This window comes from Rissa tridactyla, chromosome 3 (assembly GCF_028500815.1).
Source record: "Rissa tridactyla isolate bRisTri1 chromosome 3, bRisTri1.patW.cur.20221130, whole genome shotgun sequence".
Classification (NCBI taxonomy): Eukaryota; Metazoa; Chordata; class Aves; order Charadriiformes; family Laridae; genus Rissa; species Rissa tridactyla.
Window position 1 is genome coordinate 76,075,371 of NC_071468.1, and position 14,736 is coordinate 76,090,106.

The 14,736-nt window shown below is 38.3% G+C and overlaps 1 protein-coding gene across 8 annotated transcripts in view; it reads left to right on the forward strand.

Annotated features, from left to right (window-relative positions):
- The window catches only part of CDK19 (cyclin dependent kinase 19), a 133,889-nt gene that overhangs the window by 60,284 nt on the left and 58,869 nt on the right, over nucleotides 1-14,736 (forward strand). For all 8 annotated transcript variants that reach the window (XM_054195490.1, XM_054195485.1, XM_054195488.1 and 5 more), the window contains one exon: nucleotides 3,624-3,764. In XM_054195490.1, the coding sequence (XP_054051465.1) occupies nucleotides 3,624-3,764 (141 nt within the window). The remainder of the gene's footprint in view (nucleotides 1-3,623; nucleotides 3,765-14,736) is intronic.

Sequence of the window (14,736 nt, forward strand, 5' to 3'; positions counted from 1 at the left end):
AGCCTAGCGGTTGAGGCAGTCATCTGGGGTATGAGGAATGCGGGTTACAATTCCTAGAATTCCTGTATATTATTCCATACCTTTATTAGATCTGAGGTTATGGCTGTTGTATGCTGTACTTGAGGCTGCGCCTTGGGACTATTGAGGAGGTGAAGCTAGTAGAGAATGCCTCATCGTCTTGCATAATGCAGTTATGTATAAAGAACATCCTAGTTTTTGCTGGTACCTGCACCCACTTCTACACCTGAGGTCTTGGATTTAAACTATTAAATGTTTTGACACGGAAAGAGCACATCACCCTGCCATAGCTGAAGTCAGCAGAAATGCTTAAGTTAAAAAATTCCATTAGCATACTTGTGTTGGTATGGCATCCGTTGCTTTGGATTTTACTGTACACCTGATCTGCCTGATCTCCAAAATTTTTGTCAAATTGTTATGACCATTCATTTACTTCTGTTCTCATGCTCTTTCTTTTTTTTTTTTTTAATTTGAGGAATATTTCCCCACAACAGTGGTAAGGCCATATATTTCTGAACTATATTTCTGAAAATATAAAGAAATATGAAAAAGCTTGTGTTTGCTGCCTCCAGGAGAAGAATTGCTGTTTAGTTGTGTGTTGATCTTTCTTCATACGGCTAGTTGCATACAAGGTATTGGGTGACCTACTTTTTTTCCAAAACTCTTGAGAGCAGGACTTGGTGACAAGTGCTATGGATTAATTCCAATGGCGTGGGGCAAATTCAGCTTTTCAGTTCCCTGTACTGTTTGGCCCTGCAGTATGCTTTTAGTTTAATTTTTGTTCATTTCTCTAATCTAAACTGTGATGGGGTGAAGCTCGCAATTTGACAAATATAAAGTTCTGTAGAGTCAGTTGGCAACAGTAGTTTTTATTTGCTTTTGTAGGAAATGGAATTCTATCTAATGGTGATATTGCTTGCTTAAAGCAAAACTATCAGTTTTAATTAGTTTCTGCAATTCAGTAACTCCTTCAAGAACGGAGCTTGCTTTCTTAGCCTCTTTGACTGGGACAAGCAAGCATCAGAGCAAGATGGTTTAGGATATGTCTAAGTGGTATTTGAGAGGCAGATAAGAGCAAGCTCTGCCATCTTCTGGAGCGTGAGCCAGCTTTGGTAAGTGTGGTGGAGACCCTCAGCTGGCAGCTCTGACTGGGTCACTTACCTTAGTGATGCACTGATTTAATTATGCTAGCTCTGGTTTAGAGGTAACTTGCATACTGAAAGCTCAGCGTAAGGGCAGATTATCTGCCTCAAAAGTTCACCTAGGTGCTCCTGTGGAATGAGAGGAAGAAAGAAGGATCCTGTTGCTTTGAGTCGCTGCAGGAAACTTTCCCCTCCTCTATGCTTGTATAAGATTTGCTTTGCCAATCTAGATTAATAGCGTCTTGTTCATTGCTTTAAATGTCTGCTCCGTCCTTTACTTTCTTGTGGGATAAAGCATTCAGCAGGGTTCCCAATGAACTGGGGAACCAGAGGGGAGGGCAGGAGCAGCAACCAGAGGGCATCAGCCTGGTGCCATCATGATCCCTTCCTCGAGAGATGCCAGAGGCAGAGTGTTCCTCCTCTACATATCTGTAGTTAATTGCATCCCATGAGACCCTTTTTTATTTTCTGTGTGCCTTTAGTATAAGGAATAATGTTTTGTGTGGATACTAGTCAGTTTTTAAATGGGTATAGAAATCCCTTTTAGCGCTTATATAGTGCTCACACCTTGAAAAAGGGCTGGGCTGGGTTTATGGGTCTTTGTGTTGTGACCTTTGCCTGTTGGTGCTCCTGTGTGTTTTTTTTTTTTCATACCATGTATTAATAAAGATATTAATTTGGGGGTTTATGGTATCGTTACTGCTTTATGAATCATATTGTAATTACAGATGAAGGTCATTATCTGGTGAGCACTGTGTGGTACCGGAAGGTAGGGTCTCCCAGTTGAAGTTTTGACACAGTCTTCTTGTGCCAAGACAAGAAAAAGCTTTTCTAAGGAGATGATCCCTTAAAGCCTTCCATTATAGTTTTTTGAGTGATCGCACAATTAAAAGATGGGGTACTAAGGGCTTGTTTTGTTTACTGATCCTCATTTGTGTATTAAAAACTGATAATCTTGTAGATTTCTTTTATAGTGGTTTGGGTTTTTTTTTTTGTTTTAATATACAGCCATTACTGTTGTACCTATTGGGTTTTTTTGCCTTTTTTTTAATTTCTCTTTAAACAATATTGCTTACACCTTTCCTAACCACAGTTTGACAGCAGCTAGAGTACTGGTGACAGCCGGAGGTAGCATTTACCATGAGGAAACATTAACCCATTACCATTTGCATTGGGAACAATAGTGACAAACTTGGCAGGGGGTGGTGGTGGTGGAGGGAGCAGAGGTCTAATGAAAGCACAGCCATTGGCTACCTCTTTAACCTGGGGAGGGGGATGATCTTGAACTAGACAAATCCTATTTAAAGAACTGGGTAATTAGTAGTCTTGTCACTCTACAGATTAGCATTTTGAATCGCTTTCAGTAAAAATGCAAACTGCCTTTATTATTTCTGTCTTTCAAAAAGCACATAATTGAAAACTATTTTGTTATTTGAGGTGCTTCTTTGAATTCCTTTCAAAAAGGAGATTTTTTTTTTTTTTTAAAATCTGAATGAATGGATTTAGTTGTTTGCTGAATGGCAACATGTTAAGATTGGTTTTGTGCCTTGCATAGCCTCACCTTGTCTGAGGATTGAAAAGGTAGAAGGGCCTCACCCCACTTTATTTCTTGTATGGTGTAGCAAAACCAAACCTAACCCATCATCTCCACATTGATCTGACAATAAATATTAATTAGTTTATGAATATTTCATGATCTCTCAGCAATCTTTTCATGATCTTTTTTTCATTCCTTCAACTGACTAATGCTGGAATCCCTTTTTGCATTCCATGTTTTCAATCGGTGTTTGTCCTCTAGTGGGTATTCTGTAATCCAAGAACCATGAGCTTGTCATCATCAATGAAGTATGCAGCCAAAATTTGGAAGCGAGAATACAACCATTTTTAGATATTTGCGCACGATCTCACCCTAATGTTGTGATGTGGGGTTTTTGGAGTTCCCCCGTCCACCCTTGCTTTAAATATTTATTTAAATATTCATTTAAGTATTTACTTAATCTCTCTCTACCTGGGATTCTAATTTAGAGGGGAGTAGTAAAGCAGTTACAAGCACTCTGTCCTGAGTGTTTTTGGAGAGGAGGAGGGAAGGTGTGAAAGGATAGAGTGTGGTCCTCTTTCTGGTAGATACTGCTGGTTTAGAAGGTTCTGCTCGAGCAGCTGAGGATAAGACGATCCCCAATGGGGAGGAGGGAGGGAGGAGAATGTCTTAAGACACTTTGCTAAAGGTAAGTAGCCAGTCTTTAGATGTTAACAAAAGCTTGACAGCTGTTTTTTAAAGCAACTCGGAGAATAAAAACAATTTAAGACAATTGTGAGCACATCACTATTACTTTTAATTGCAAAGTTCAACAGATTTTGTATTTCATTCCATTATTTAGTGTTAATAGCTTAAAAAAACCAACACGACAGAAAACCTTTCTACTTATCTAACATACTTCGTGTTTCTACTTGTTTTATTTCTAGCACATTATCAAGTTTCACCGTGCCTCAAAAGCAAATAAAAAGCCCATGCAGTTGCCAAGATCTATGGTTAAATCCCTACTCTACCAGATCCTCGATGGAATCCATTACCTCCATGCAAACTGGGTGCTTCACAGAGATCTGGTAAGTGTTGCATGTATTACCTGGTTAAGAAAGTTTCACGTGCATGTTGTTGGATAGGAGAAGAAAAGTCCCTCTTAGTAATCTTGCGTATCGATCCGTACAGCTCTTCCTGTTATTGTTGCAGGAGACCAATGGAGAAGTTAAACATGAAAACAAACTGTGTTTTCACATTGTTTTTATCTGAGTCATCTGAGCTCAGACAATGATGCTAGATCCGGTAAAAGGATTGCAGATACCAATATCCGAAAACAGTACATGAGCCAGCTGGATATACGTTGGTTGAACATTCTTATAAATTTGTGCATGACTTTGAAAAGGCATTTAAGTAGGAAAGTGATTGATACCCTTGTACATTGTTTGGCTTACGTGCAAGTTACCATAAAAGCTAGTGAAAGAGTAGTTTTTTCACGGAGTATTTCTTTTCCATGTGGTATTTTTTATGACCGTGGGAAGAGAACTTTGAAAGAGTTGTCATCTTGAAATTTCTCATGACCTGAGGTGGCTCTTTGATTGCAGATTACAAGGGCAGCCAGTTGCCTTGTCTTAGTTACCCTTTTCCCCTTAAACTTTCCCACCAGTTAAGTGAAGTGCTACCAAGGGTTGCAAAAAGAAGAATAATGATATGGGTATAGTGCTTGCTGCCACTTGCATTGTAACTAGAATTTTTGGCATGAGACGAGCAATGTGGTGGTTAATATCTGTTCTAATAGTTACGCTATTGTAACATCAGTAGTAGGTGTGGTAGAAAACGTAGTGTAATCTGTGTATAAAGCCACTGCTTTTATTTGGTTATTTTTTGTAGTTGCCCCAGTAGGTCAAAACAGGGATGCGTGTTCTGAAACTTCTAATCACTAATCAAGTTTTGTGAGATACAGGTTGTTCTTGCATCTTTAATAGTAAATAGGGGCTTGGATTAGTTTTTGGATGTAGAACAAATCTTTTCTTAAAAGATGTGAATAAACCTAAGGCAGGCCTGGAATAGAAGTTACAGACATCTTCTGAAATAAACTTTATTTTATTTTTGTCATAATACCTAATAACAGTGGCCAGAAGTGGACTTTCAGGTTTTGGTATGGATTTTTTTTTTTTACCTTGTTCCTTGGTATTTATTGTCAGTTTTTCTGTTAAATTGCACATGTTAGTATGTTTGTGTGGGGACTTTTTTTTCCACCTTTGGAATAGCAACCATGAGCAAAAGTAAGAAGCAAATACAGCCCTGATTTTTATGCTACAATTACTACTTTCCTAAGGAGACAGCTGTTGTTTTGGCAGAGTGCTGAGAAGTAGATACAGCTTGAGAAGGAACACCTGAAAAGTCTATATTCAGCTATGTTTAAGGGAAGCATATGTGTTCATGGAATTATTAAATATATATATATACTCAGATGCCATACATGGACTTGATACCTTAACAGGAAATACAAGATGGTATCTATGATAATAATAACAAATACCTTGGAGAATTTTCTTGCCAGTGTTGCCATTTCCAGCCTGCAGCACCAGGTGTTTTGCGTGACTAGTGCTGCTGCTTTACAAGTCTTATCTGTTGATGTGTTGCAGCAAAGCTGGTGCCCAATGTCTCTGTCTTTTCTCTTGGAACTTGGGAGGTGATGGTTGCTGTTACGAAAAAGACAACTATTTTTTATGGCACTGGAATGATACTGCTTGATTGATGTTGGCATAATTGAGAAGGGAGAAGAACAGAAACTTGTGGAGTCTTAATGTGTTCTTGGTATGCGAATAAATTTAAGTTAATGGATTCTGGGATACCTCTGTGAGAGAAAGGAAACCATTTAAAAAATTGCTTTGGTACACTGGTGATTTAAAGGTGTATTCAAATCTTTTGCCTTTTTAAAAATCATTGTGGATTTCTGAAGAAATCAGGTATTTCAAATAGTCATTTTTATCTTGAACACATTAAGAAAAAAAACCAGTTGTTATTCTGGATGTGTCCTGTCTGCTCTTGAAACTACGAGAGAATGTAATCAGTTAATAACCAATATAAATTCTTAGTTAACCAAAAATTTTATATATCTCTAATTTTTATTCATATGCTCATACTTGTGACTTTCACTTCTAAGAACAGTACCTGAGGAGTGATTTCACTGGGATAAATTTCTTGCACAATATATCAGTACTAAATCTTTAGTGTTGTCTTAAGATGAGGAGCAGTTTGTCTGGTGTTTTTCTCATAGCTGTTTTAGTTTACATCCGCTGGAAAAATATTTTTCTATTTTATGTAAGCCAATATTTTGCATCAAGACACCTTGTACTTTCCTGCTTTAATATAACTGTGTTCTTACTATTTTTAGCATGCATTTGGATGTAGACCAAAGATGGTTACATCCATAAAAGTCATGTTATGCTTATTTCATTGCCTTTTAAAAAAAAAATAAAATTAGATTCTTAAAGAATATTTATCATAATACTGTTCAAATTCTCCTGAGCCATGGAAATGACCTTTGGAATTTACTTAACAAATGTTGCAATGAAAAAGCAGAAACATGGGAGGGTAGGTATTTGTGAGAGTACTTGCTTGGAGGTATTTGAAGAACATTGTTTAAACCTTAATTTGGTACTGTCTTAAATCAAAGAGGTTTTTATAGAAACTAGAATACCAAATGTGCTTTTCAAAAAAACCCTGGTTCTCAATGGATCTGTATTTTTAGACACCTTAAAAATATACTTGAGTAACAATTTTAAGAACAGCAATAACTAGCAAAAGCATGACACTGTAATAAAATTGTTGAACAATGTGAACTTGTAGACTTGCAATACGTGTCCTGACCTTGGGCTGACATAATGGATAGTTTCTACCACAAGGAGACAGTCTCTTTTCCCTCTTCGCTACTACTAGGCGTTGCCACCCATTTTAATGGCTGGGCAGGTGACACTCACCTGACTCATGGTGAGCTCATTCGGGGAGTTGAACCATATTCACTCTTCTCCTGCAGAGCTCGTTTTCTGCAGGATTAGCTCCCTGAAGGATCTCACTGGGAGATAACATGCATGTGGGAGCTGGTGCAGAAGTGTGAGGCTGGAGGTGGTGGCAGAAAGCTCAACAGGTTGTTCTAGCATCTGGCATTAGATCAGATTATTTTGTTAAAATGCACCTTTTTAATTCTTAGATGAAAGTGCCAGTGTTTTTAAAAGATTGAATTCAATTGTGGCTCTAAATCGGTGTTTACCTTGAATCTCTTCTAATGTAAGACTTAAGTCAGTTTAAGGTCTCCCAGCGCAAGTTCAGATTTAGGAAAGTGCCTGCTTCTAGAACTATGAAAATAATTTACTTTATCCTTTAATTTCTTGTAATTCTGGGGTTATTTTGTTTCTGGGCTTCTTATCCTGAAGGATATCCTAAAAGGTGCCAAGTGGCTTTTTAGGTATAGGTTTTTTGGCTAATTTAAAAAATATTCATCAGTAACTTTCTTTATGGCAAGATTCAAACCAGTACAGAATATGAAACAGGAGCATTAGAGTTTTGATTTCTTTGAATAGCATTGAGTCAGTTTATACACCTTAGAGCTGACATAAGTCTATAAAAATCCGTACATGTGTTCTCCTATCAAGCCGTTTGGAATTTGGAATGACACTTTGTTGTTGGGTTACACGTTGTTGGGCAACGACAGTTTTGCCATTTCAACATAGCAGTACTCCTGAAAGCCTCACGCGAGAGGAGGGGGGCTTTGCTGGCTGTGCTAGCTGCTGGGCATGCCATTATGAACAAGAGCTTAATATAGATAAATATTAGAGAAAGAACCTTTTGGTATGAAGCTTTTGTTTTTAAAGTGCTCTGTAAACACCGTGGGCTGGCCGCTTGAAGGAGATCTAAAATTGTGCTCTGTACCTTAAGTCAATAGCAAGGTAGAAGATGCACCACGGGGATTACAGTATTTCAGGTTATTATAGCATCTTTGTCCCCTCCTCCCCCAAACATTAATTATTTAGATTCTACAGGAATGGTCAGCGAAGGCCTTACTTTGCAGAGAGGCCTGAAAATTGCTATCTTCCATACACTGTTCACAGTGCGTGTTCATGTTGGCAACAGAAAGGATTTTGGCAGTTTGTTCTTGTGTTAATAACTCTTCTGTAGTTGATGGTAGTTGCTTAAGGACAAAAGCAGGCAGGGACCATTTCCTTTAGAACTCGATAAAAGCAATTTCTATTTGTAATAGGATGTATTTTCCTGGAGGGAAGTATTATCTATGAGATGTTTTAAGTGTACAGAAACCACATTGAGGAATGCATTTAAGATTCCTCTTATGTCCTTAAGCATTTCTTTAGAATTCTGCTTAATGTTATTAAAACTACTTGAAAAATGAATGTTGGAAATCAAACTCACCAGAGAAATTAAGATATATTTTATTTTTTCCCCCCTCTCCCTAGGATCATGTTAAACGGTTGCTTTCGGCATTCTGCAATAGGAAACTTGCTCATTGCAATAGTTGTATAAACTAACTTTGTAAAATGAGACAAGTTCCTAAAGTGTTTTTATTATAATTTTAAATACTTGTTGACTACACGCTTCGCAGTTTCTCTGGTTTTGTCCCTCTAGAATGTCTAAATTGACTGCATGTGTTGCTTTACAAATTAAAGAGACTAGCTTACAGCAAAAGCCGTAGATGGAACAGCAGTGATATAGGTGAAAAGACTCAACATTTGACATGCTTGTGGATTTCAATTTTGATTTATGTACAGAGGGCAGAGTTAACATGTTCTGATGGAACAAAAGGTATTCACGAGTCTTAACATTGCAGAGATTTCAAACAAATTCCTTTCCACTGTAATAATCGATTTGTATTATTCTGTTTAGAAAAAGATTTAGGTGTTTAAAGTATAAGTGAGACAGAGGGTAGATTCTAGAGGAGGTGGTTCCCTGAGCAGGCTTGGATGGATAACTTACTGTTGATGCGGAAGGAGGCCATGCTACCTCTACTCCTCACTGTTTCACTGTGTTCCTCCTCCTCCTCCAAGCTAGGGATTGGAAAACTAACATAGGTTAAAATTAGACTCATGAAGAAGAGGTTGATCTGTATGTGAGTTCATTCCCTGATCTGGTTCAGCAATGCAATTACACAAATCCTTATGTAAGGTGGATATATGGGCAAGATGGATGTATGTGTGGGAGCCAAGTGGACAAGGATGGGGACATAAGGGAAGGGGTAGACTTCCATTTTCAGTGGCATTGTCCTATTCTGCGGGCAGTGTTAAGTATAGGATCTGTACTCCTCCTCCTCCATAAGCATTTTGGTACCTGTAAATTTGTTGGCGCCTAGCTTTTGGCAAATAAGAATACAATAAGCATCTGAAATTTCTCAACATAAGAAATCAAAGATTTTTGTGTTTTCAGTTGTGTTTTTTGAAGTGTCTAGTTACAGTTGCCAATGACAGAAAGCAGAATGACCTTGTATCTCAGGTCCTACAGTTTACAGTCTATGATGTCAGCATAAATACACCTTCTTTGGCATTTAAAGCAAGTATGAACAGCGATTGCAAGGAAAGGGTACTTCTGCTCTTGCTGTTAATGTGACAGACTTCTGCGACCAAGTGACTAAATCCTGAAGCAAATTCTGGGTGTAGGGTCCTTATATACTGCAGAACAGCTTAGGGTAGTATTGTTCAGTGAAGAAAGGTGGCTTTAGTGAAAGCTTAAGGATTGTTTTTTGTTGCTTAGACAGCAAACGTTTTAGAATTTTGAAGCTGATCATTGCTGTCTCCACTCCATTGATATAGCTGGGTTTGTGGCTTATATTACTAAGAGATACTGGATAGGAGTAGAGAATGGGGAAGAAAAAACAGGCAAACGGAATCTCAGTGGGAAACTGAAGCAAGGATGGATTTCTCCCTTCTCCCTTCTCCTCCCTTCTCCCTTCTCCTCCCTTCTCCCTTCTCCTCCCTTCTCCCTTCTCCTCCCTTCTCCCTTCTCCTCCCTTCTCCCTTCTCCTCCCTTCTCCCTTCTCCTCCCTTCTCCCTTCTCCTCCCTTCTCCCTTCTCCTCCCTTCTCCTTTTTTCTTTTCAGAAGACACAGCTAACAGAGAGCAAGAAGGAGAGCCAACAAAAATCTTCCTTTTCCTGCCGTTCTGTCTTTCAGCAATCTGTGTACAGTGCCCTGTGAGCTACAACACTGTGCATCACTTTCCTCACTGGTAGCAAAGACTCACTTTTCTTAGGATTTTTGTGATGTCCCACCCCATTGTAACAGTCAGGCCCAAATCTTACTTGAGCTTGCCTTTCCTTGTCACATCAGCTGCTGAGTGGGCTAAGCTGGTGACGTTTCCATGTCCACGTATGGTTTTCTCAGTGTAACCTTTTCTCTCCAAATCAACCTTCTTGCTTTAATTTCACTAAGAGGGGGAGGGAGGAGGAATCCAGCTGTTGTGAAGACTTTGCCACTGTTTTCCCATCTCCAACTTTTTTATTACCATCCCCTTGTCTCTTAACACGCGAAGAGATCGTGTATGCGTCCCATAGTTGGTTTCACTATGTCATCTGTACTAGCAGAAGCTATTTTCATTGCATGCTTAAGCTAATCAATTTGTGTTTCTTCCCAGAGTGGATTATGAAGTGTCCATGCACTTCTGCCACCTGCAGAATTTATGGAGTGCTAATCTGGGCATTTTGGGTGGAAGGACATAGCAGACAGCTGAGGTTTGATATAATTTTGACTCTGCATGTCTGTTTATATAGCAAATGTCTATAGACAGCCTTTAGGATGATTAGACATGTGAGCTCCCAGATTCAGGCTTCTTAACAAGTCCCCTGAATATCCAGCCACTACAGTAACAGTAAACCCAGTACCTTTCCAAGGGTAAATCTTTAGTTAGAGCCACAAGACACCCTTGTGGTGATGGGTGCCAGCTCTGTCTGGCCGTGATTGCTGAAGGCAAACTGTCTTCTCCAGTGTTCCAGCTCCACATCTCTTGTGGAGCAGTGCATAGTGGACAATGCAGTAGTTGTTCGCTCTCAGGGCTGTCTGGAAAACGTAGCTGTCTGGAGACTGTGGGTTTTTTCCTGTCAGAAGCAAAGGAGAAAGGGAAAGCCCAAACTGAAGGGGCTAGACAGATAATTTCTGTGGGAACTGGCAACTTCTGTCTCCCTCAAAGGCACAGCTTATTCAGAAATTATTAAACTACCTAGTGTTTCATCCTCTAACTCTGGTGATTTGTGATTTTTTTTTTTTAAAAATAAATATTTATTACTAATTTATTCAGAACAAGTGTTTTAATTTTAATACACATGATGTGTGTATAGAATACCAACATTTTAGTAAATTTTTAGTAATTCAATTATATTAAATTCAATAACGCTCTAAGAGTTTTCAGATTTTTAGTTTAGGGATTAATTAAAAACCAGTCACTTTCTTAGAGTAATCCTCCTCTGTGTCTGTAAATCTGCAGTCTCTGACCATGGACCTATACCTGGACTCTGCTCTGGAACTTTGCTGCCACATTACAGAACTCAATCTGTCTTTGCCTCTGTTTCCCAATCTGTTAGCTATTTGTGAGTCTAATTTGTAGTTTACTGCTTTATGTGCTATGAAATCTTTGAGTGAAAGCAGTATAATATGCATGGTTTTTGTTGTTAACTATTTTTTTTTGTTGCTTGATATTCTTCTTCTAATGAGCTGGAAGCATTAACAAAGACTAAGAATTAAAATAAATGGCATGTTGTATGAAGGCACCAGGAAATTGCTTAAAATTTTAAGTGGATACTGACTTTTTACTTCTGCTTTCATGTCAAAGCCTTTGAGAAATGAGAAAAGGCTCTCGGTTCTTATTATTACTGGCTTATAGTATTTAACTACTCCCTCTTCTTCCTCCCTGTGCCCTCCCAAGAAGATTTTTCAGGCCAACAAATAATTAGGAAAGCTACCTAAAAAGCAGCAGAACTGAACTGATTTTTAAATGTCCCACTTGCATTTTGCCAAGAAAGCCAACTGTGGGTTTGAAAGAAAAAATGTAAAAATACGAGCATGGGAAACTCCCCTTTTGCCAGCAATTCTAAAAAAGGATTTTTATGTGCTGATATCAAAAGTAAATTTAGATGTAGGTTCGTGCATCCCTCTCTTGACAAGCAGCTGCTGTGTAGGAATGCAGAACTGTTGGGTCCTGCCTTCTGTCAGTAATTTTGCACTGGCTTGAAAACCTTCTTGGCCCTCTTCACCCATTTGGGTGTGCACATGCCTCCTATAAATAAATAACGAGTCAACCTGTCTGCCGGTTTCTTTAAACTTTTTAAAAACACTGTAATCGTAATCCCCACTATTCTGTGCCTCTGTGTGTGTGTGTGTGTGTGCGCATGCATGAGAAGGGTACACCTATGTGTACAGACACGTGCTCGCGACTAACCTTCATCCCTAGTTGTGTATGAGCTCGGGCCTCAATCCTTTAGTATTCCATCCGCATGATCTCTTTGGGGTGAAGGGGACTTTCCACAGCATCAAAGAACCTTGTTAATGTTCATACTCAGCTTGCAGATTTCCCAAAAGAAAGGAAATGCAAGTTAAGCCTATGTATTTCAAGAGATTAGATTCCATGATGACTTTAGAAAGTGATTTGAATTTATTAGCTGAAAGGTTAACAGGTTTTTTCTCTTTTATATCTGGTTAGAGAGGGGATGCACTTTTTTATTTACTGCTGAGGAAAAACAGTATGTGGGTGCTTATATGTGTGTCTGTATGGATACATGCCTCTAGATAGATAAATGAACCAGAAATTTTACATGCTGTGTACCAATCTGAGTTTTATCAGCATGTACTTTTCTCCTTTTTTTTCTTTTTCTTTTTAGATGTTAGGCATATATTGAGGGGCACCTACTCCAAAATGGTGCATTTCTCATTACTCAGAACTTTGCTTTTTTCTTTCAGTTGTAAAAACTGATCTTCACATGATTTAGAAAGGTTTATGAAGACATGCACAGAGTATTACCTCTATTGAGTACATGGGAACTGCATGTTTTTCTGAGACTGACTAATGCATACCTTTTGGCTTGTGGCAAGGGTATTAAGAAGATGTTTGTAGATTAATTTTTACTAATAAAAATAATTACAGTTGAAGAAAAATGTTTTACCTCAGGTTCTGCACAAGCTTATGCCCATAAAACCCTGGCTGGATATAAATTCAGATGAGTCAGAAGAAACAAAGGGACTGATTTAATGTTCTTTTGGCTGCGTTTTGCTGCTAAAGTCAACAGATGACATATGGCTCCTGCGAGCTTCATATCTTTTTCCTGAGGTGGAAAAAGGGTGAGAAGGAAGCTAAAGTATTAAAGTAATTCTAGAATTTATTTGGGTTTTTTTTTTTTTTCCTGATACAGAAAAAAACAGAAGGAAAATGTCATCTTTTCTAATAGCCCCAATTCAGATACCATCTGCTGTATGAAGGTTTCTAGTAAATACATGATGTATTTAGCTTACTGGTGCAGCTGACCATTTGGAGTGAGCAAACTGGGGTTTGTGTTCTAGATAAAAAAAAAAAAAAAAGGCAGAGTTTAGAAGAAGCTTTTAAAAGCTTTTCTTTTATAAAAGACTTACCACTTTTTTTTTTTTTTTTTTTTTTCCCTGGTGGAGAAAGTATCCTTGGGGTAATGGGATTTGCTACAAGTGTGTCTATCGGATTATTTCTATTTGGACTCATTGCCCCTTCTGAATAAGGCTACAAAGGTTGCCACCACGTTGTTGGTATGTTTGTATTTATAGTAGCAGAAATTAATGAAGCTTAAAAGAAGTGTGTTAAAATCGGTGAAGACAACTAACGTAACAACATATAATCAGGAAAAAATGAAACCACTGCATTTGTTCTTCACTTTGCTTGCCGTCCTGTGCTTTCTCTTCACGTGCAAGCATACTGTAGTTATTGCTGCTCTACTAAGATGTTGCAATAACGTTGCAGATTGTCTTGCATTTAAATTAAGCATCTTTGATAAGCGATCCAGGAAGCTGCAGTGACTAACAAAGGATGTTAGTTTATTCCTCAGTTTCGTTATGTGTGAACATTGTCAAAGAAACTGGCTCTGCTGCAGAAAAGGACTGATCGGCTAGTGTTTCGTTGATGGCTTATCTCAGGGCCTCTTTGTCTTCAGCCTCCATCCTTTCTGCTTTCTGGCTAATGTTTCAGAAATCGTCGGCCTTACTGTAGCTGTTAAGACCAAATACCACAGTTGTGTCAGTTAAAGAAAACCAAGGAAATCCTTTGTACAGTCTGTGAGGTGACTCTTCAGGTAGGAGTATGGTAGTCTTATACTTGTTTTTCTGAACTTCGTGTAAAAACATCTTGGAATTAAATTTGCAAGCCATTTTAATAAATACAGGAACAAATATTCAGCATGTCTGGACCGCTGGTAAAAGCATTTATAATATTCTTTCACCTATTAACAGTGAAGCAGTGAAGATTTTGAGACAAGAAAGGTTTGTCATAGTGCAAGTAGTCAGTTTTAAACACATACAGTTTTCTGTGTAGCAAACTTCTGTACTAACAGGATTTTTTTTTTTTTAACTGTTCTTTCTCATCTCTGTTGTTTTCCTGCCCTCTGGAAGCTAAAGCCCAAGTGAATATATGACAGACGTTTTGACAGACCCCCATTCCACCTCATCCAGCGCCTCAGTGGTGTTAGGGCATGACTCGCTGTGACCTTCTGGTTTCCTTTCAGTGGCTTTCCCCAGCAGTTCGGTAGCCTTCCTGTGCTACTTTGTAAAGTAGTAAAAAAGTGTGGTAATTTCTTTTCTTCTATTTAAGTAAGCTGATGGCATCTGAAATATGGTTTTTATACTGGGATTATGGTTTTGCATTCTGAAACAACCCCTCCCTCCCACCCCTAAGATAGTCCCCCTTTGTGATGCTTTAGTTCCTACTGGTATAATAAACTTTGAATATAATTTTTTGTTGTTTTTTTATTAGTTTACTTTGTATCTATTTAACCACTTCTGGGTTTGGGTTTTTTTTTGTTGTTGTTGAAGAGTTTTACCTAAAACAAA